The following is a 22167-nucleotide window of genomic DNA, read 5'->3' on the forward strand; positions in this document are numbered from 1 at the left end:
TAACTCATTGGAAGAGCTTTTCGCCAATTATACTGCCGTTACCCAATGGCTACTCAATTATCCCTTCGGTTCTGCCCAGTGCTCTTTAGGTTGGCAACGCCTGGGTGTGCGCATGCGCTCAAGCACTTCTACGTTTTTGGACTTTCTTTAGATCCGGACTCTGCGCACGCCCGAAGGGCACCCCTGCGTCCCAGCCCTCCACCACATTTCTGCGCTTGCGCACTCATGGCGTCAGGTTTTCCTTTTCCGGGTCCCAACTGGGTCTGTCAGGCGCATGCGCCACTGCAGGCCGGGGCTCGCCGCTCCTTCTTCCGGCCTCCCCGGTGGGCCGGCACCGGCAGAAGCGGGACGAGCGCGGAGCCCAAGCGAGTGACCTGCGACCCCGGAAGTGGACCTCAGCGTCCCGGGATTTTCCTCGGCCCGGAGCCAAGGAAGTTGTCGCCTGCACCCCGAGAGCACCCACCCCACGCCCACCTCTGGATGCCGCCGACGGGTGCCCAGCCCGTGTCCAGCGCCTGCCTGCCGGCTCTACCCCTCGGAGCAGTTCTGGGCCAGGGGTGGGGGCCTAGACCCCGCCCCTGATGCGGCCCCACCCCCAGACCTCGCACCGCTGACTGCCCCGGCCGACCCCGCCCCCTGCCCGCACCCTCGCGCGGCCGATCCCCCCCTTCCCCGCTGGGGGAGGCCATGGCGTGAGCTCGAGGCCGGGCCCCGGGGCCCTCGGGCGCCAGGCGGGGCATGGGCCAGGGGCCGCCCCCATGAGGGTCCCGGGAGAGGGGCGCGCGCAGCAGCGGCGGGGCCATGGGGTCGCAGGTGTTGCAGATCCTGCGCCAGGGGGTGTGGGCCTCGCTAACCGGCGGATGGTTCTTCGACCCGCACCAGAGCACCTTCTCCAACTGTTTCCACCTCTATGTCTGGATCTTCCTGCTCACCTTTCCCTTTTTGCTGTACATGGTGAGACGCTGCCAGCACCTGTAACTCCGGCCGGGAAGGGGAGGGCGCAGGATGTCGTGGAGGGCGGGCAGCCTGGCAGCCCAGCCTTGCCTGGGGCCCCGAAGTATGGAGAGAGAGGAGTCACTGCAGAGTTTGTGCGTGTGTTGAGAGGCCAAGTTTGTCCTAATCCTGGGTTGGGTGACCTTGAGCCCCCGCATTTAATCTTTTTCAGTTAAAAAGAAGACAGAGCTCGCTGGTAGGGTTTTTGTACTAGTTGCACGGAGGGGCGATAAAGTTTTCTTCTCAATTTGTGAATTCAGTCTGTGGGTGCAGGGCTTTGTGAGAAGGGACTTGACTTGCTTCCGTTTTCAGGTTCTGCCCCCCAGCTTGATGGTGGCCGGCGTGTACTGCCTTGTGGTGGCTGTCATCTTTGCTACCATAAAAACTGTGAACTATCGGCTGCATGCTATGTTTGACCAGGGTGAGATTGTGGAGAAGCGCAACTCCACTATGGGAGAGCCAGAGGAAGAGCCTACCCAGGGAGACTGCAATCCGCCCAGGTGGGTGGGGCAGAGGCTGTCTTGGGGATTGAGGGTGCTTGGTGCCTGGGCCTGAGGCTTCGAGGGTGGAGGAGGGCCTTATCCCTCAGTGAATGTGAGCACTGGTCCTATGGTTAGCCCTGGGATTGTAAAGGGGAACCTTGGGGAGGGAGTAGTGAAGAAAATGGTAAGAAGTAGCATATAAAGAGTGGAAGTTAGCTCAGAGCTGCTGCTCTTTTCCATCTCCAGGGACCCAGGAGTGGAGATGACAGTGTTTCGGAAAGTGAGTTCCACACCCCCAGTGCGCTGCAGTTCCCAGCACTCCGTGTTTGGCTTCAATCAGGTCTCGGTGAGTGGTCCCAGGCCTCAGCTTCTCCCACTACTCTTCTGGAATCCCTATCGTGGGCACATCCTGAGCTTGTGTCTGGTCCTGTTTACTCCTTCATGCCTCTCTCTGTCTGCTCAGGAGTTGCTGCCCCGGATGGAGGACTCTGGGCCCCTCAGAGGTAGATGGCTGCTGTTCAGGGCTGGAGTGTGGTGTGGGGGAACAGGGGATGGCATGTGGCTGCCCTGGGGTCCTGCTAACACCTTTGGGGCCATGGTTACAGACATCAAGGAGCTGGTGCGGGAGCAGGGCAGCAACAACGTGATTGTGACCTCAGCCGACCGAGAGATGCTGAAGCTCAACTCACAGGAAAAACTGAGTGAGTGGGCGTGATATGGCAGGGGCTTAAGGGGACAACTAGCTGTTTTGTCTTAGGGTCACCTGAACTTTTGATGCATCCTGGGGTTCCCTTTTTACTCCTGAATGGGACCTCTTCGGTGTCCTGCTCTGGCTGGGCTTTCAGAGATCAAAAAACCCCCTTACCCACTAGTTTATTTTGCAGAATGACTTTCTCCCATTCTTTGTCTTTTTTCACCCAACAGTTGGGGACCTTCCTCAGACGCCCCCAGGGGCTGTCCCCGATCCCTCTCTTCCCAGCACAGACTCTTCCGAGCGTTCTCCTTTGGCTGGAGATGGAGCTCCCTGGAGTGGGAGCAGTGCAGTTGACACTCCTATGAGCCCTTTACTGAAAGGGAGCCTTAGCCAGGAGCTGAGCAAGAGCTTCCTGACCCTGACCCGGCCTGACCGGGCCCTGGTGAGGACCAGCAGTCGACGGGAACAACGCCGGGGAGTGGGCGGCTACCAGCCCCTGGACCAACGGGGCTCAGGTGAGCCCACGCCCCAGAAAGCCGGCTCCTCCGATTCCTGCTTCAGTGGCACTGACAGGGAGACACTGAGCAGCTTCAAGAGTGAGAAGACCAACTCAACCCACCTGGACAGCCCCCCTGGTGGGCAAGGCCCTGAGGGCAGTGACACAGACCCTCCTTCTGAGGCTGAGCTGCCTGCCTCACCAGATGCTGGAGTCCCTTCAGATGACACACTGCGTTCCTTTGATACAGTCATTGGAGCAGGGACACCACCGGGCCCAGCTGAGCCACTCCTGGTTGTGCGGCCCAAGGACTTGGCCCTACTGCGGCCTAGCAAACGGCGGCCACCCATGCGAAGACACTCTCCACCCAGCTGTGCCCCTCGACGGCCCCTGCTCGAAGGTGGGGGTTTCTTTGAGGATGAAGACACCAGCGAGGGCAGTGAGTTGAGTCCGGCTTCCAGTCTCCGATCCCAGCGCCGCTACAGTACTGACAGCTCCTCTTCTACTTCTTGCTACTCCCCCGAGAGCTCCCGGGGTGCAGCAGGGGGGCCCCGGAAGCGGCGGGCCCCCCATGGGGCTGAGGAGGGGACTGCTGTGCCCCCCAAACGGCCTTACGGGGCCCAGCGGACACCCAGTACTGCCAGCGCCAAAACCCATGCCCGTGTGCTGAGCATGGACGGGGCAGGAGGTGATGTTCTAAGGGTCCCCCTGGCTGGCTCCAAGGCCGAGTTGGAGGCCCAGGTGGGGGTGGAGCTGGCTGCCGGTGAGCCTGCTGTGCTGCCTGCGGAGGCCCGCAGGGGACCTGCTGCCAACCAGCCTGGCTGGCGTGGGGAGCTGCAGGAGGAAGGTGCTGTGGGGGGAGGTGAGTGTTGGCCCCCAGGACAGGGATGAGGGAAGGGGAGCTTGGTGCTCGGGTTTGGGCAAAGGGCAGGCTGAAGTGACCCTGGTCAGCATCGGCTCAGCCTGCCTCTCAGGCAGTGGAGGGACGTGGACTCGGAGTGAGCGATGTTGCCTACCAAAGCTCAGATAGGCAAGGCTCAGCCACCTGGCTCCAGGTCCTGTGGTTAGCACCTGAGTTGTGATGACGCTCATCATCCACGTCATCCTCCCAGCCACCAGAGGATGAGAAGGCAGGGCGGATCGGTGTCGTCCTTATTTTCAGATGAGGAAACCGAGGCTCAGATGGCCAGGTGACCTGGCTGGGCCCCAGAGCCAGGGTGTGGTTGGACCAGGCCTGACCTTTAGATCTGTTCCAGAGCACCTGCCCACATCCCCCATTCCCCCAGCTCTGTCCAAGCCTTTGCCACTCATGCTTGGGTGCTTCTCTCTGGGCAGCAGCCGAGGAGAGTGGCAAGCGGGACCGCTCAAGCAGTGTGAGGCGGACCCAGGCGATCCGGAGGCGCCACAATGCAGGCAGCAACCCCACCCCTCCGGCGTCCGTCATGGGCTCACCACCCAGGTGAGCATGCTGCCTGCCAGGCTGGGGGGCACTGGGACCAGCTGGCTCTAAGTGGTGCTGACCAGGGCCAACCCCTCCCCAGCAGCCTGCAGGAGGCTCAGCGGGGCCGCGCTGCCTCCCACTCCCGGGCGCTGACGCTGCCCTCTGCCCTGCACTTCGCCTCTTCGCTGCTGCTCACCCGAGCCGGCGCCAATGTGCATGAGGCCTGTACCTTTGATGACACTTCCGAGGGGGCCGTGCACTATTTCTATGACGAGAGTGGTGAGCCTTTCCCCAAGTCCAGTGGCGAAGCCTCTAACCCGGCTGCCCAGTGCTTCTCTTTCCACTTGCGGATGGTCTGTGTCCTCCCAGCAATGATGCTTGCCCTGTTGGGCGCTTACTACTCTGTCTCAGCCCTGTGGCAGGTGTTTTACCCACACCACCTGACGTCATCCTTGCGGCGTCTCAGAGGCATGGGTATTCTTGTCAGCCGTACTCTGCTGATGAGGAAACTGAGGCCCAGCCTGAAGTCACAGGTTGAGTGAGTGGTAGAACAGAGATCCCAACCTAGGGCAGCCTGACTGCAGGCCCAGGCTTTTGACCTGCAGGCCTTTTCCTGTCCAACTCTGGGTCCCCAGGGGCTGGGCTGCCATCCTGAGTGACACAGCACAGTTTTTTCTCATTTGATGGCCCTGGTGCCCACGTGGGCTGGGCCTTGGTGCTCTGTCCCTAATGTGCCGCCTCACCTCCCATACCCGTGCCCCAGGTGTGCGGCGTTCCTACACCTTTGGCCTGGCTGGAGGCGGCTACGAGAACCCTGTAGGGCAGCAGGGGGAGCAGGCAGCCAGTGGAGCCTGGTGAGTCTCCTAGCATGGTATCTCTGAGGCCAGTGGCCTGCTGAGCTAGGGCAGGGGAAGCTCAGACCTGTCAGGGAGGAGGATGGGGAGCAGGGAAGGGCGGACCTGCAGGGGCTGCTGGGGTGCCTGCTTCTGTAACACTTTCAAGCAGGAAGCCTCCAGGAAGCCAGGGCCAATGGGAGGAAGGCTAGAGCTTTGGAGGGAGGCACTTTTACCACCTGCTTTCTCCTGACCCCAGCGCTCCTTCTGTCCCTTGGGCCCCTGCTCATGGGACAGGCAGCCCCACTCCGTCCTAGGGCTCATCCGTGGCCCTGATCCTCATGGTTGCTGTTCCCACAGGGACCGCCACTCACATTCTTCCAGCTTCCACTCAGCTGACATCCCCGAGGCAACTGGTGGCCTGAACCTGCTACAGCCAAGGCCTGTGGTTTTGCAGGGCATGCAGGTGCGCCGGGTGCCCCTGGAGATCCCGGAGGTGAGGAGCGGCTGGAGAAGGACCATGCAAAGGGGCTGTGGGGTAGGCAGATCACTGAGCCTGGCCTGAGTAGAGAGCTTGCCTGGGTACCGCAGGAGGGACAGGCTGCACTGAGGGAGGGCTCCTACTGTGTCAGTCCTGACATTTGATGTCTGGCTGAGGGTGAACAGACCCTGGATCTGAATGGCTCAAGAAGTTGTTTATCCACTTATTCTACAAATGTGTCTGGAGTGTCTTCCTAATTCTGTAGGGTCCTGCAGTTAACAGACAAGGGGTGTTAACAACGATACTTACAAAAGTGGCAGTTTAATTTGCCAGGTGGTGACTCTGCTGTTCCCTGTGCTTGGCTCTTTACATGAGTGGTTGGTTGGGGCATTCTCCATTAATGCTCATTGTTTCAGCATGGTTATTAATAGTGTCCTTTTTTGCTCATAAAATTTTCTGATTTGTACAATAATTTATGCAGTCAGCCTAGTAATACTAGAAGTACTAGGGGTACACAAAACTAGATCTCAGAGTCTAAAGGATAATCATAGATGCGAGGAGTACCCACGCATCTAACTCATGAGACCACAAATAGACCATAAGCAGTACCAGGAGCCCCCACGTGCCCCTTCCTGATTCATTTGTTTTTGTAACTGACATGAGGAATAGGCAGTGCTGTTCTTGTCATACAGCTGCCAGCACCCCGCAAGAGGCAGGGGCTGTGCATCTTTGACCCTCCATTGTATCCTCAGTGCCCAGCATGAGGCAGGCCCATAGCTGTGTCCCAGAAATGCTTGTTGATTGAAGGTCACAAGAAGCCCGAAGAGGTTAAGTAATCCACCCAATGCCTCACAGTGCTGGCGTTCCCAACCAGGCCTGTCCTCAGGGCTGGGTGCTCTGCATGCTTCAGGGTGGGGTGGTCAGAGTGACAGTGATGACTCTGTCTGAGAGGAGGGAGCATTTGCACCAGCTCCCAAAGGACAAGGGGGTTTTACTGAGCCCTGGAAGAGACAGGCGATTCTGCCTGAGTGGGGAGACAGACATGGGAGTTAGGACTCTAGGACCTGGTAGCCCCTAGCAGCCATAGAGCTATGTCTTGGGAATGTGGAGAGAAGAGCATGCTCTTGCCATGGAGGATCAGGGCAGGTCATGGGGCTGCTAGATGGTGAGGACTTTCTGTGCAGAGAGAAATGGTTGACCAAGCCAGTGTGCTGGGGGTGAGGTGGGAGGCGATAGACTGTGTGGTGGGGGGGCGGCAGGGCTGATGGCCGCGGCTGTGGGGACTGCAGTTTGACCTGCTGGACCAGGACTCCCTGCACGAATCCCAGGAACAGACGCTGATGGAGGAGGCGCCGCCCCGTGCCCAGCACAGCTACAAGTACTGGCTTCTTCCTGGCCGCTGGACCTCTGTGCGCTATGAGCGGCTTGCCCTGCTGGCCCTGCTGGACCGGTGAGTACCCACCTGCCTTGGCCCCCAGTCCCCAGAAAGTCCCTGGACGCTGGCCTTCCAGACTTTGTGAACCCATGGAGGCATTCACACCATCAGACATGGGTGTGCCCAATTGCTAGGGGAAGCTGGGGTGCCTCAATGGCTGGGGTCTGCAATGGTGTTCCTTTAGGTTCCTCTGGGGTGCGGGGGGGTGGGGTGGCCAGTGGGTGTTGCTATGGTAACCCCATTTCTCCCAAAGCCCTGCTCAGAACAAAGTATTCCTATTCAGTTTGTTATTTTTATTTGCTTCTGTGTAGATTTGGTTTGAAAATTGAGTGCTGTTAACCTAGAAAAGCTCACAAACCGTTTGTGTCACCTTTCCTGCTTCTCAGAGGGGAGACCGAGGCCCAGAAAGTCAGACAGAGAAGGCAGATGACTTTTGTTGTCTGTTGTGGAGGACTTGGGCCTAGAACCCATGCCCTGGCCTCCTGTCCACCTGGATTTCTCCAGCACTGTGACTGGGTGCTGGTTGGGCACTGCCTGTGTGCCTAACAAGCCATGCCTGATGGGGTTTGTACACCGTAGCCACACGCACAGGTCCTTGTCAACATGAGCTGGAGATGGACAAGTCCCAGAGTGATGGCACCCCAAGCCCTCAGCATCTAGAGGGGCAAAGACTGAGATACAGAGTAGCCACAGGATGGCCTCCTGGAGCAGGTGCAACCAGACCTCCTGCAAGGTTGTAGGTTTATCTCTTCAGAGGTCTAGGTATTGGCACGGGCAGAGGCTGGGAAATAGGTCTTTAGGGCAGGATCCTGTCTCCCCGACTTCCCCTCTCGAAGGTGAGGTGGGAGGGCTGTGCCCTAACTGCTGTCTCTGTAGGACGCGTGGGGTTGTGGAGAACGTCTTCGGTGTTGGGCTGAGCAGCCTTGTCGCCTTCCTGGGCTACCTGTTGCTGCTCAAAGGCTTCTTCACTGACATCTGGGTCTTCCAGTTCTGTTTGGTCATCGCCTCCTGCCAGTACTCCCTGCTGAAGGTCAGGCCTAGTTTCCTGTGTCTCCTTACCCACTCAACTTTTCCAGACAGTCCCCTTCTTACTATTCCAGTTTTGAGGGGTATGAGCTAGAAAGCAGATAAGATACTTGAGGTTCCTTGTCGCCAGCCACCCATCTTACAAGTGAGAAAATTAAGGCTCAGGACAGCTCAGGGTCCTTCCCCGGTAACTCATAACTGCCCAGTTGTGGAGCTGAGCAGGTCCTGGGGCCATTGACAACACCCCCGCTCCCCACCATGGGCACCAGCTCTCTTTGCCAATGTAGCTCTTTTCTCTTCCAGAGTGTCCAGCCCGATGCGGCATCTCCCATGCACGTGAGTACCCGTGGAGCCATGCCTCTCGCCAGGAGGCCCTGGGAGGGGCAGAGGCCAGGTGGGGAGGAGAGTGGGGTAAGGGAGGGGAAGAGCTCCCTTACCACCTCCATTGCCCCTACCCCACCAGCTCTCTAGTTTGGACCCAGGGCTAGGCCTGGGACATGTGAGTGTGTGCATGTGTGAGTTGTGTGCTTGTGAGTGGGGGGTGGTCGGTGGGGAAGGCCTTCCTCCTTACGGGCTGGCCCCCCAGGGCCACAACTGGGTGATCGCATACAGCCGGCCTGTCTACTTCTGCATCTGCTGTCTGCTCATCTGGCTGCTGGACACCCTGGGCTCAGCTCAGCCCTTCCCTCCCGTCTCCCTCTATGGCCTCACACTCTTCTCCGCCTCGTTCTTCTTCTGTGCCCGAGATGTGGCCACTGGTGAGACTGGGACGGGGCTGAGGTGGCGCAGGGGAGCGAGCCCAGGTGTTAGGCCAAGGGAGCTGGCAGGCTGACCGGGCCTCCGTTCCCCTCCCTGCCAGTGTTCACCCTGTGCTTCCCGTTCGTCTTCCTCTTGGGCCTCCTGCCCCAGGTCAACACGTGCCTCATGTACCTGCTGGAGCAGATAGACATGCACGGCTTCGGGGGCACAGGTGCAGTGTTCACTGGTGGCTTGGGGGTGGGGGACCAGGAGGGCTCTTGGGTTGTGTCTTTGGCTCCACCACTTTCTGAGCCTTCTCCCACATCTGTACCAGGGCCCTGTCTCCTCCCTCTGTTCCCCAGGCAAGTGATTTAAACCCCGGGATGCTAGAAGTTTGAAGGCCCCTCAGGGCTCGAGGGAGCTGGGAACAGTGGGCTGGGTTGGGGGTGGTGTCCCAGGGAGGCCAGCTTCGGAGTTGAGGGGCAGCAGGGCCAGGGTGAGGTGGGGACTCCAGCAGGGGGTATCGGCTTTACCTGCTCTTCCCCACCCCCCAGCCGCCACCAGTCCGCTCACTGCAGTCTTCAGCCTCTCCCGCAGCCTGCTGGCTGCTGCCCTACTCTACGGCTTCTGCCTCGGGGCCATCAAGGTAGGGGTGGCCTGTGGGTTGGGTGCCATGCTGAGGCCCATGGGTGTTGTTGGGACAGGGTTATAAATTGGACTCATCAGTGGCTTCTCTCATGGGGGTACCCCGCACCCCCCATGCTTACCCTCACAACCCCTGACTAGCATGTATTCTTTCCCCAGACTCCTTGGCCAGAACAGCACGTCCCTGTCCTCTTCTCAGTCTTCTGTGGCCTCTTGGTGGCGCTGTCTTACCACCTGAGCCGGCAGAGCAGTGACCCCACTGTGCTCTGGTGGGTGCCTGCATGGGCACACGTGTGTGTGCTCCATGTGTGTGTTTGTGTCTGTGCATGGCGAGGGTCCAGGGATCTGTGGGTCTGTGCATGTGCCTTTGACCAACTGACCCCAGTCTCCTCTGGCCCCCTGGACCCGTGGAAGGAAGGGGCGCCCTCCCTAGCCCTTGACTCTTCCTCACCCCTCAGGTCTCTGATCCGGAGCAAACTCTTCCCTGAGCTAGAGGAGCGGAGCTTGGAGACAGCCCGGGCTGAGCCCCTGGACCCACTGCCGGACAAGATGCGCCAGTCGGTGGTGAGGGGGCGGGGTGTGGGGTTCCAGCACAGAGGCCGTGGCAGGTGTTGGAGGGCATGGCCATCCCGGGACCGTGGGCAGCCAAACTGGTCTCTCCTGGCCCTGTAGCGTGAGGTCCTGCACTCCGACCTGGTGATGTGCGTGGTGATCGCTGTGCTCACCTTTGCTGTCAGCGCCAGCACCGTCTTCATTGCATTGAAGGTTCGTGTGGCATGGCCCACCCCTCCCCCTCAGTCTTGGTAGTAGCCTGCTTGACCTGAGGGTCCCAGGCAGCCCCTGCCCAGTCTGTGGCTCTTGGTCTATTCCCCTTGGATGAGTTTCGGCCCCTCTCTCTCGCAGTCGGTGCTGGGTTTTGTGCTGTACGCACTGGCTGGGGCTGTGGGCTTCTTCACACATTACCTGCTGCCACAGCTCCGCAAACAACTGCCCTGGTTCTGCCTCTCGCAGCCTGTGCTGAAGCCGCAGGAGTACAGCCAGTATGAAGTGCGTGGTGAGTACCTGCCCGTGGTGGCCCCCCACGACCCTCCTGCCTGGTTGCCTGGCCTGGGCCTCGGTACAGGCTAAAGCCTGGCTGCCTGATGGGAGTGTGGTCCTCTTGGCTCAGGAGTGCCAGCAGGGGGCCGCTGTACCCACACTGCCCTCTGCGCTGACCCTGGTGCAACCCTGGCCCTGCACTCCTGCCCTGACCTCTCTGTGCGCACACTGCCCGGCCGTGCTCTCTGCCCCCTCTTCTCATTGTGCCCCGCTCTGCCCTGTTGTGCTCTTCCCTATCTGTGCTGTCCTTTCCCTGTCATCATTGCTGTCTCTGAGGAGCTGGAAGATGTTGAATTCCGAAGTCCTACAGGGATCTCTTGTCCAGAATTACAAATTGGCCACTGGTGGACTAGATCTGCCTGGTGTACATTTTTGCTGGGCCATGTAGTAGTTTTAACAAAATCTTCAAGCCTGTATTTCTTTTTTTTCTTGGTGGCTGACCAGTACTAGGATCCGAACTCTTGACTTTGGTGTTATAAGACTACACTCTAAGAGCCTATGTTTATCTTGGTTTGTGACATGAAGGTCCATATTCCTTGTTTTTCTTAAACAGTGGATGATTTTGCTCCACTGTGTAGCATCCCCATGTGGCTCCAGTCAGCTTGAGCCAAGGGGGCAACCCCTTCTGAAGGGCTCTGCAGCTCGGGTTCACCATGTACTTGGGCCTCACCCAGCCTGCCTCACGTGGTCCTTTGCCTGCCACTAGTTGGCGTTTGAGATTTCCTGTTGGCCTTGTTTTCACTGACAGCAGAACCTCCCTTAAGAGCCTACTGTGCTAAGTGGCATGTGGAGCTCTTGCCCTGCCAGGGCTCGTGTCCCTCATTTGAGCTGTCAAAGATCCACCCCTGTCTCCTCTGCCACCCTAAAGTCTCTAGGGACCCATGACAGCACAGCTCGTGGTGTGCCCGCCCTTCCAGGTTTTCTGTGAGAAGACACCCATCCTGGACTTGCAGTGGCTAGTCTTTGGGTCCCAGGGAAGGGGGCAGTGTGGAGGGCTAGGTGTTGGCCTACAGTCCCGCCTTCTCATTGCAGGTGCCGCTCAGGTGATGTGGTTTGAGAAGCTATACGCTGGCCTGCAGTGCGTCGAGAAGTACCTCATCTACCCTGCTGTGGTGCTCAACGCCCTCACAGTGGACGCCCACACTGTCGTCAGCCACCCTGACAAGTTCTGCCTCTAGTGAGGATCCCCCGGCCCCCCACTATCCCACAATCTACTTTCTGATGTATAGGGAAACTGAGGCCAGAGAGGGAATGAGTTGTGCCTAAGGTTGCCCAGGAAGCTGAAGTAAGGTCACAGCTCCTGAAACACTTTCCATGGACTCGGTTCCTTCTTTGAAAGCAAATATGTCCCACCCCACCCTCTCCAGAGGCGCAGAAACTAAGAGTAACTGGCCCAAAATAGCAGGGGCCATCCCAACAGAACCAAGGCTTGGGCATGCTCTCAGGCCGGGATAGGCGAGGGAAGGGGCACCTGCTCCCACTCTCCCCCTAACCCCTTGCTGAGCACCTAACACCTGTTCCTCACCCACAGTTGCCGGGCACTGCTAATGACTGTGGCTGGGCTGAAGCTGCTGCGCTCAGCCTTCTGCTGCCCACCCCAGCAGTACCTGACCTTGGCCTTCACCGTCCTGCTCTTCCACTTTGACTACCCGCGCCTCTCCCAGGGCTTTCTGCTCGACTATTTCCTCATGTCCCTGCTCTGCAGCAAGGTGAGCTGGTGGCTGTGGCCCAGACTCCAGGCTGCCTAACAGGTGCAGAGCAGAATTCTTCTGCCTGCGTCAGGGGGAATGTTCTGGGGCCTGCAGCCCTGCCATGCACCACTGTGTATCAGCCCGCTCTGGGCCTTTGCAGCAGCTCCTCAAGGAGTGGGAACTCCACCCTCTCTTTACAGAGAGGAAGCTGAGGCTTAAACAGCTTGTGGGACTTGCCTTAGGTCTTGCAGAGAGTTGGTGGTCAGCCAGGATTTGAACCCAAGTCTATCTGGCCCCAAAACCACCTTCCTTGGAAACAGGGTAGTCGCGATGTGGCCTTGTCCTTTGGATACCAACCTCTGAGCTCTGCCCCTCTGCCAGCCATGGCCCTGCAGACCAGTTCAGAGCTGAGTTTCAGAAGCCCTAGGGTCTGCATCTATACAGATGCTCTGCCAGACTGTAGGAGTCCCCACTCAGGGCTTGGGGGTCACTTCTAACAAAAGACCATCCCCCTACACTGTACTAGAGGCCTTCGGTGGTGCCTGGGACCCCGAGCAGCCCTGAGCCCTCTTCTCACTCATGTGGGCCTGCTATTTTTGTTTTCTGGTGGAGCCCAGGATGGCAGATGTCCAGCCTGTGTACCTCTCTGAGGGCAGGGCCTGTGAGTGTCTCTTGGCTTTCAGTACCATAGTTCAGGCGCAGCCTCACCACTGATTGAGTGGCATGACCTGAGCCAGTCATTTACCTTCTCTGAACCTCAACTTTCCTATTCGTGAAATGGGGACAATAATAGGAAGCTCTTAGGGTTGTTGGCCGATTGAATGGCCAGTGCCCACTCAGAGCTCAGTTAGGGGTTGCTAATGGCATCTGATATCTTGAGCTGAGTCCAGAGAGGAAGGACTGGGATTGACTTTGAGCTTGGCCCCATGTGGATAGCTAAGAGGGTGGCCCCAAGGCTCTGAATGAGGCCTGGCAGCTGGGGACATGGCAGAGCCCACTTCCTCAAGGGACCCTGTATGTCTTTGATCTTGTCTTCTGTCACCCCTGACAGCTGTGGGACCTGCTGTACAAGCTCCGTTTCGTGCTGACCTACATCGCACCCTGGCAGATCACCTGGGGCTCGGCTTTCCATGCCTTTGCCCAGCCCTTTGCTGTGCCACGTATCCTGCCTGCCACTGACTGTGCAGGTGGTGTGTGCAGGGAATGCTGTGCCTGGGGCAGCAGGGGGTGGTGAGGGAGGCCGGGGAGGTCCTGTTTGCCTGCTGCATCCTTGACTTGCGCCAGACTCGGCCATGCTGTTCGTCCAAGCCCTGCTCTCAGGGCTCTTCTCCACGCCACTCAACCCCCTGCTGGGCAGTGCCGTCTTCATCATGTCCTATGCTCGGCCCCTCAAGTTCTGGGAGCGTGACTACAAGTGAGTCTCGTCAGAGACAGGAGCGGATGCCTGGCAGGGATGGAAGGGAGAAGTTTGGAGCCCAGGCTGGAGGTCACCCAGAAAGTGGCCCGCAGCAAGTATGTGAGCACTTGGGCACCATAGGGATGCTTGAGGTAGTGGATTCGACGAGATCAAAGCTCGCGCCAGGCCAGTGTCGCAGGCCTAGCCTGGAGGAAGTTGGGCCTGGGTGTGAGGCTCAGCCACCCCTCTTCTTGGCTGTGTGGTCCTGGCTGAGTCCCCACATGTCCCTGAGCCTCAGCCTCATCTATGTAACAGTGCTATCATGGATGGCATCTACCTCGTAGCCCAGGGGTGTGGCTCAGAGAGGACCAGTAGAACATGGTACTGATAGGTGGGCAGAAATTGTCACCTGCATTGTCAGCTCCACCCTGTCTCTCTGAACAGCACTAAACGTGTGGATCATTCCAACACCCGCCTGGTCACGCAGCTGGACCGGAACCCTGGTGTGTACCCAACCATCCAGGGGGCTTAAGGGCAGGGCGTCCCTGAGAAGGGAGCCTTACTTCCTTGTCACTTTGTCCATTTCTCTGTCTGCTCTGTGTCCTAGGCTCCGACGACAACAACCTTAACTCCATCTTCTATGAGCACTTGACGCGCTCGCTGCAGCATACGCTGTGTGGGGACCTGGTGCTGGGCCGCTGGGGCAACTATGGCCCCGGTGACTGCTTTGTCCTGGCCTCTGACTACCTCAATGCCCTGGTGCACCTCATTGAGGTTGGCAACGGCCTCATCACCTTCCAGCTGCGTGGCCTTGAGTTCCGGGGTGAGTGCAGGTCTCAGTTCGGGTGGGCAGGTGTGACCTGGGCCTGATGCATGGTGCTGCGTTTGATGGTGCGCAGAGACAGGGGCTAGATTCTAGTCTAGCTTTTCCCTGGCTGGCTGGGTGCCCTTGAGCAAGGTACTCTTTTTTCTCTGGGTGTGGGTTTCCTGATCTGAGAAGTAAGGTGGCAAGGTCTCTTTTGGCAAAGCCCTGTCCTTTCCCCAACTTTGGGTCCATAGCGACTCTACTAGCCACTGTGGTGAAAGCTTAGGCCTGGAGCTCTGGGTTCTCACGCCATCTCCCTCAGCCTGCTCTGTGGTCTAAGGCTTGGCCCCAGTTGGGCACCATGCACACCCTGTGTGAGTGAGCCAGCTCCTTGCTCAGGAAGACATATATGTTGGGTGCCAGCTTCAGAAGAGGTCCCAAGGGTGCAGAGGAGCTTAGCACAGCTCCTGAGTGCCATGGCCTTAAGCAAGTCTCTTCCCTTCTTTGAGTTTGTTTTTGTCTCTGTAATTGAGTGACAAGACCCCTGTGCCCACCGTGGCTGCTAGGAGTTAGGGGAGGAAAGGACTCATTTGCTAATCTATCCGTTCACTGTTTACTCACACAGTATTCTGGGGTGGCGGGTGAATGGCAGCAGGTTTCGAATGCCCAACTTGTTGGGGAGGAGGCAGGCAGGGATTGTCCTGGTGGCCCCTGACTGGGCACCCGCTCCCCACAGGTACATACTGCCAGCAGCGTGAGGTGGAGGCCATCACTGAGGGCGTAGAGGAGGATGAGGGCTGCTGCTGCTGCGAGCCTGGCCACCTGCCACGGGTCCTGTCCTTCAATGCCGCTTTTGGGCAGCGCTGGCTGGCCTGGGAGGTGACGGCCAGCAAGTATGTGCTGGAGGGCTACAGCATTAGTGACAACAATGCTGCCTCCATGCTGCAGGTTTTCGACCTCCGCAAGATCCTCATCACCTATTACGTCAAGGTAAGGCACGTGGGCCATCGCTGGGGCAGCAGGTTCCTACTGGGTCACCAACCGGGAGCATCCTGAGTGCCATCTTCTGGATTTTCAGGAGTCTGTTTTGCCCAATGGGAGCAGAGGCCTCAGAGTTTAAGCATCCTCCGAGGTGCCACCGCCAGGCAACAGGCTGCAGGGGCCCCAGGGGCTCCAGGGGCATACATGGCTCTAGTGATAGTGTACCCAGGGCAGGGGCTTCCTGTTGCCCTACTGCAGAAGGCTTGCCTGGGGCAGTCAGTATGAGGGGTATGGGGACAGCACGTGCATGGATTCCTCACTGAGTTGCTGGTCCCAGAGGGGTAGTTGCTGAGGCTGGCCTTCAAGATGACCAGCCCTCCTGCCTCCTCCCTGCAGCACAGAGTGATAGTGATGCTAACTGTGGTCATGTTAATGATGATCGTAGGAGCAGTGCCAAGCAGTGGTGCTTCCTGTGGGGCAGGCTCTGTGCTAGGCCCTCTCTGGAGCTGGGTAGAGTTTGCCATACCGTCCAAGAGAGGCCCTGCTGTCTCCCAGGTGTGGACCTTGGCTTGCAGAGTTGAAGTGCTTTACCTGGGGTTCCTAAATTAGGAGAATGTTGCAGAGCCAGGCTTTGAACCCAGGCCTGCTACCTCAGTCATGGGCTTTCCAGCCTCAGCCTGGGGGCTCCAAGCCAGGCCTGAGGGTCTAGAGACTTGCTGGGAGTGGTGAGGGTTGGTGTAGCACAGTGTGGGGTGCAAAAGAGCCCCGGGCTGGGGGTTCTGGGCAGCCTGGAATGTCTTCTCCCCTGCCATGCCTCATTTTACCCCTTTGAGAAGTGGGGGTTATTGCAGTTCTGTGTGATGGCAGGAATGAGGAGGCTTATGGTGCCCAGAATATAAAGACACTATGGGAGTTGTGGGTCGGTCGTCATAGTCCAGGTCCCCATGTAGTCTCTTAGGATCTGCCCTGGAGCTCCCCATGTGGAGCCTAGAGAGGTGACCTGTTGGGGCCCAGGTGAGCTAGCCCACCTGAGGTTCTCTCTAGGCCAGTCACATGCAGCGCCCAGCTGTCCTTTAGTCGCTGATGGACATCCTGTCCATGTCACATGTCAAATTGTGATTTCTCTGTTGTTCCTTCTGTCCTCCCAACCACTCCTAGGGAAGAGTTAGTGAGCCTCTCCCTTCACCAAGAAGGAGGCCATGGTCTAGATGCTCAAGAGGACAGTCCCAGCCCCAGGTCATGCAGCAGTCATGGTCCTGTCTGCCTTCCTGGCCCATCTTGAGAGAGGTGTCCTTGCCCAGGTCACCCTGCTGGCTCCCACGAACCCCGCTCAAAGCCATGCATAGCCTTTCGATCACTGCACTTTTGATGGCTGCCAGGCTAAGACGAGCCCCTGCCCTGCCAGGTTTATTGTCCCATAGGGAAGCTGAGTTGCCACAGCTAAGACTGCCTCAAGGTGGGAGGTGCCTGGAGAACCTGGAGAAGGCTCCATTGAGGACATGGAGTGTGGGGTGAAGTTTGGAAGGACAAGTCAGGGCTGCTGTGGGTGGGGTCCTGGGGGAGGTGGATATGAAGGAGCCCAGCAGGGGGGCCGGGGAGTGCTGGGGAGCCCAGCAGACCTGGGGTAGTGCTGGGGATATGTCCTTTCTAGCCTTCGAGGTTGGCTACACTAGGTGGAGTCCTACCCCTCGGTGCCTCCTCCAGCACCTCACTGTTCCCACAGGAGGTGCTGAGCGCAATGGGTGAGAGACTTGGTCCAATCCTGTGGCCAGAGACACCAGCCCCCACATCCGCCTGCAGCCAAGTCTCGGCACTCACGAGGTCTTCAGCACTTTCCCAAGCCTGGCACGTTCATTATGACATATCCTTCTAGTATCTCTTGCAAGAGGCAGGGCCAGTGTAACTGGCTGCTTTTACATGTGGAAAAACAGGCTCCCAGACCTGCTCCTGCAGCTTGTGAGCATGAGAGCAGGAAAAGGCAGCGCACTTGTGCGGAGGCAGTGAAGCAGTCCCCAGAGAGCACTTCAGCAGAGCCAACCACAGAATGCTCACAGACGGTGCTGTCGTCTTTTCCTCCTGAGAATCACTTGAGGGGTGTGTCCCAGAACACAGTGGCGGTGGCAGAGTTAACCAGGCACTTCATGTGTGCCTGGCCAACTCCTCCCTGCCGCTGAAGCACTTCTTTTCTGGATCTTCTCAGAAGGCTGTGGTGGTGCCCAGACTGTAGAGATGCTCTCTGGGCAAGGTCAGTCGGGAGTGGGTCTGCCTGGAGCCTACTGCTGCCCCACAGCCTTCCTGCCTCCACTCACCCCATGAGGTTCCTGGTCTCCTTCCTCTTGGTAAGGTGGCCTAGCCCTCCCCAGACTGCCTGCGCACTTACCTGTAGCCACTGTGATGCGGGGGCCAGCAGACCCCCACGTGCTAGGGACTGATGAGGCCCCACCCACAGCCATTGACTCCAGGTTCTCCCCACCCCCACCCCCCTGAGCTTTTTGAGGCCCTCAGCTCTTCCCAGCTTGTACTCTGGTTATTTTTCCCAGGCTCTTGGCCTCCCCATGCCCTACCACAACCACCCTGCTGGACACCCCTACTGCCTGGGTACCGTCAGGCCATGGCCAGCTTCACCACTCTCCCCACCCTTTACCCCAGGCAAAGGGCCAACTCCATCAGCACCATCTCAGGGTGGCACATGGAATCCCTGTGAGCTCACTGGCTGCCAGCTGCCTGATCACACTGCCCCTCCATCCTGACTGTGCCAGCCACCTGCCTCCCAAAAGCTCCTCTCCATTTGTCCAAACCCCTGCTTAGAAACCAATAGGGTCTCTCACCAAGAGGCCCAGTAGCCTCCAATTTTGGGCATAAGATGTTGTGCCTCTGGCTTTTTTCTGCGGAGAGGCCCTATGGCTGTCACACTTCAGCCGCCTAAAGGGACCTGTGACCCAGGGGCACTTAGGCCCCACTGGCCTGCAGGCAGCCCCACCACCTCAGCCCAACCTCGCAGGCCTTGTGATCTGGATCCCACAGTGTCATGCTGTTGAAAGTCTGAGGTTCAAATTCCAACTCAGTCTGTCCTGCTATGTGATGTCAGGCAAGGCGGTCATCTGAGCCCCTATTTCCCTTATAAACGGGGCATATTCTGGGGCTGGTAGGTGGAGGCAAGATGCTGCCTGCGAGCACTTGCCACAGCACAAGACCTCATAGGGCTACTCTATAAGTGTGGGTGCTTCCTGTTGGCATTCTCACTCCTCCCTGGCTTAGAGAGGAGAGCCAGCTTGCCCATGTGGCTTTAGGGAGCTGAGATGGGCTACAAGAAGTGAGTGTTCTAGGAAGCAAATTGGCTCAGGCAGGGGGAGAAGCCTCTTTACCCTGGTATTCTCTCCTCTCGGGGCTGGGGCTGGGGTCAGGACAGGGGCAGGGGCAAGGGCAAGGGCATAGCCAGCTCCACCATGACGCCTGCCTCCGTCTCCACCCTAGAGCATCATCTACTATGTGAGCCGCTCATCCAAGCTGGAAGCATGGCTCAACCATGAGGGCATCACGGCATCCCTGCGGCCTGTGCGGGCCCCTGGCTATGCTGACTCAGACCCCACTTTTTCGCTGAGTGTGGATGAAGACTATGATCTTCGCCTTTCTGGCCTCTCACTGCCCTCCTTCTGTTCAGTGCACCTCGACTGGATCCAGTACTGTGCCTCTCGGCGCAGCCAGGTCGGGCCACCACTACCCTCAGGCTGACCCACCCGGGGCTCTGGGGACCTGGGCTTATCCACTTCTCCCTCCCCATCTGGGTTGCTCTCACCCTGAGCCTCTCTTGGCCTGGGCCCTGGCCCCCACCCCAAGTACCCTGTCCCAGGTCTGAGCTGGCCTCTGGGGACGGGGGTCCTTGTGCTACAGCCCGTAGACCAGGATTGGAACTCGCCGCTGGTCACGCTGTGTTTTGGCCTGTGTGTGCTGGGCCGCCGGGCCCTGGGGACAGCCTCACACAGCATGTCTGCCAGGTGAGTGCCCAAAGGTCCATCTGGGCCTACTGCTCTCCCCTCCCCCACCCCTCCCTGAAGAGCTGTGTGTCTCTGGCTGCAGTGGCCCCCTGGAAACTGCACTGGTCCTTCCTGTTGGTATAGTTCTTCTCACATGGACGAGGCACTTCCCGTTCATGACCTTGCCTGCTCCTCACCGCTCTGTGAGGGATGCACAGAGACTGGCCTCCTTGTCAAGATGGAGAAACTGAGGCCCAGCATGAGGATGGGTCTCTGCTCAGATCACTCTGAAACCTGAGACTCCTGGCTCCCCACACCCCTCTTGCTCACCTCCTTGTTCCTCCTCCCCATCCAGCCTGGAGCCCTTCCTCTATGGCCTGCACGCCCTGTTCAAGGGGGACTTTCGCATCACCTCCCCGCGTGATGAGTGGGTCTTTGCCGACATGGATTTGCTTCACCGCGTAGTGGCACCTGGGGTTCGCATGGCCCTCAAGCTTCACCAGGTGGGGGAGAGGTGTCCCCAGATAGCATGGGCAGGTGAGGGGTAAAGCCTCTCCCAGGGCAGGAGCCACTGATCCCGGTCCGCCCGTCCTCCCTGCTAGGACCACTTCACATCCCCCGATGAATATGAGGAGCCAGCAGCCCTATATGATGCCATCGCAGCCAACGAGGAGCGGTTGGTTATCTCACACGAGGGCGACCCAGCCTGGCGCAGTGCCATCCTGAGCAACACGCCCTCCCTGCTGGCGCTGCGCCATGTCATGGACGACGCCTCCGACGAGTACAAGATCATCATGCTCAACCGGCGCCACCTCAGCTTCCGAGTCATCAAGGTGCGGATGGCCCTGCCCACTGCGACGTGGGCCCTCTTCCTGGACCCAGCTCCCTGACCCTTGTGTGTGGCTGCCCACAGGTGAACCGGGAGTGTGTGCGTGGCCTGTGGGCCGGGCAGCAGCAGGAGCTGGTGTTCCTGCGCAACCGCAACCCCGAGCGCGGCAGTATCCAGAACGCCAAGCAGGCACTCCGCAACATGATCAATTCCTCCTGTGACCAGCCACTGGGCTACCCCATCTATGTGTCACCCCTCACCACCTCATTGGCCGGCAGCCACCCCCAGCTACGGGCGCTGTGGGGTGGCCCAGTCAGCCTGGGCGCCATCGCCCGCTGGCTACTGCACAGCTGGGAGAGGTGAGGCCTCGCGAGGGGATGATGTGCTGGGCTCGGAGGAGGAGGAAGCAGAGGAGAAGCAGAGAGGTGCAGCTGCTTCCTCTGAGACCTCAAAGGGAGGAGGTTCTGGAGCCAGCGTTTGAACCCCAAGAGATGACCCTCTTCCAGAGCCACCCTGACTCCCCAAGAGGTGTCCCCTTCCCTCCCAGGAGCTGATGGTGGCCTTTAGCCATTAGCATAGTTAACAGTGCCTTCCTCAAAGTAGGCCCTGCAAAGCAGGCAGCAAAGTCTCCTAGAGGTGAGGATCCTGGGGCCGAGAGGTGGCAGATGACTTGTTCTGAGGTTGGGGACTATGTTTGTGAGGCCTATGGCTTCAGCCATGTTCCCCTCAGACCCCTTCTTCACCTCCCCACCCCCAGGCTTCATAAGGGCTGTGGCGCTGGCTGCAATAGTGGCGGGAATGTGGATGACTCGGACTGTGGTGGGGGCGGCGGCCTGACCTCCCTCAGTAATAACCCCTCCTTGGCACAGCCCACACCTGAGAACACAGCAGGTGAGCAGGCGAGGCTGGGCTGAACCAATGGGCAAGGAGGACAGCCCAGCTGAGGGCTCTGCTCTCTGATCTGTCTCTCTTAGGCAGTGGCGACCAAGCCCTCCCACCAGGCCCTGGCTGGGGTCCACGACCCTCCCTGAGCAGCTCTGGTGATGGACGGCCAGCCCCTCTGCTGCAGTGGCCTCCCCCTCGACTCCCTGGACCACCCCCTGCCTCACCTGCCCCCACTGAGGGTCCCCGGCCCTCAAGGCCCCCTGGCCCTGGTCCCCTCAGTTCTGAGGGCCTCAGTGGAAAGTGGAGCCTGGGGGGTAGGAAAGGGCTGGGAGGATCTGATGGAGAGCCAGCCTCAGGGAGTCCCAAAGGAGGTACCCCCAAATCTCAGGTAAGGGGTGTGTGGGAGGGTCAGGTCCCAGGAGGCTGTTTGCTCGCCTGCCAACCTATCTCCCCTCCCCCAGGCACCTCTAGACCTCAACCTCAGCCCAGATGTCAGCACTGAGGTCTCGCCCCACAGAGCAGCCCAGGACATTCCTTGCTTGAACAGCAGTGCCCCTGAAAGTGGCACGCCCACCGGGGCCCCAGGTGACTGGCCTGCTGCTGCTGAGGAACACGAGAGCCCGGCTGCCCAGCCCTTGCTGGAGCACCAGTACTGAATGGCCAGATGCCCACTGGATCCCGTCCCAGGACTCAGTGACTTGGACCTCCCTCTGCTGCCTCTGGCCCTCTGCTGGACCACAGAACTGAGTGGCTTTGGCTCTCACTTCTGAACCCTGACTTCTGGCTGTCTCAGCCAGAGTACCAGAACTGAATGGACCAGACCTCTGTCCTTGACCCTTAATCTTTCTCATCCCTAGTCTGGGGCCTGGGCTCCCCAAACTGAGGCAGTCAGCCTCCAGCCTAGGCCCTAAGAGCCAAACCCATGGGCTGGTCCCACTTTGAGCCCATGGTCAGGACTGACTCAGCCCCTGGGCCTGCACCGCCTGCAGGGTGGCCCCCTTGGCCTGGACCTGGGGCCTGAAATGTGGGAAGGGTGATTTCTTTTTTTTTTTTTTTTTTTTTTGTCATTTTTTTTTCCATGCTTCGGGACACCAGAATTAATAACACTATTTTTGATTTTGGTTGGCAGTTTCTTCATCTGTCTCGGAATAGGTACAAGATAGAGGAGGTGGCCAGATCAGGGTAGAGGAGCACAGAAGGCCAGTGAAGGATGTGGGGTTGGAGTGTGATGGAAATTACGGTCA

The 22167-nt window shown here is 58.8% G+C and overlaps 1 protein-coding gene across 4 annotated transcripts; it reads left to right on the forward strand.

Moving 5' to 3' along the window:
• The first annotated feature begins 337 nt into the window (after positions 1-337).
• On the forward strand, positions 338-21977 carry PCNX3 (pecanex 3). 4 transcript variants are annotated; one of them, XM_063092707.1, is made up of 35 exons: positions 338-954; positions 1306-1493; positions 1722-1821; positions 1939-1978; positions 2081-2176; positions 2400-3527; positions 4001-4124; positions 4207-4385; positions 4870-4960; positions 5300-5435; positions 6710-6870; positions 7732-7885; positions 8185-8217; positions 8468-8639; positions 8741-8851; positions 9174-9265; positions 9424-9533; positions 9723-9828; positions 9937-10029; positions 10168-10318; positions 11395-11539; positions 11894-12071; positions 13105-13213; positions 13338-13467; positions 13894-13952; positions 14057-14272; positions 14991-15244; positions 18710-18940; positions 19127-19230; positions 19565-19712; positions 19812-20042; positions 20123-20397; positions 20796-20929; positions 21013-21311; positions 21385-21977. In XM_063092707.1, exons 1-35 carry the CDS (start codon positions 802-804, stop codon positions 21577-21579), a joined length of 6126 nt encoding a protein of 2041 aa, XP_062948777.1. In that variant the 5' UTR covers positions 338-801; the 3' UTR covers positions 21580-21977. The 4 variants fall into 4 exon arrangements, with proteins under 4 accessions (XP_062948777.1, XP_062948779.1, XP_062948780.1 ...); XM_063092709.1 differs by having other exon boundaries at positions 6728-6870; XM_063092710.1 differs by having other exon boundaries at positions 6749-6870.
• Positions 21978-22167: the final 190 nt, after the last annotated feature.

Source organism: Cynocephalus volans, chromosome 4 (genome assembly GCF_027409185.1).
Source record: "Cynocephalus volans isolate mCynVol1 chromosome 4, mCynVol1.pri, whole genome shotgun sequence".
Classification (NCBI taxonomy): Eukaryota; Metazoa; Chordata; class Mammalia; order Dermoptera; family Cynocephalidae; genus Cynocephalus; species Cynocephalus volans.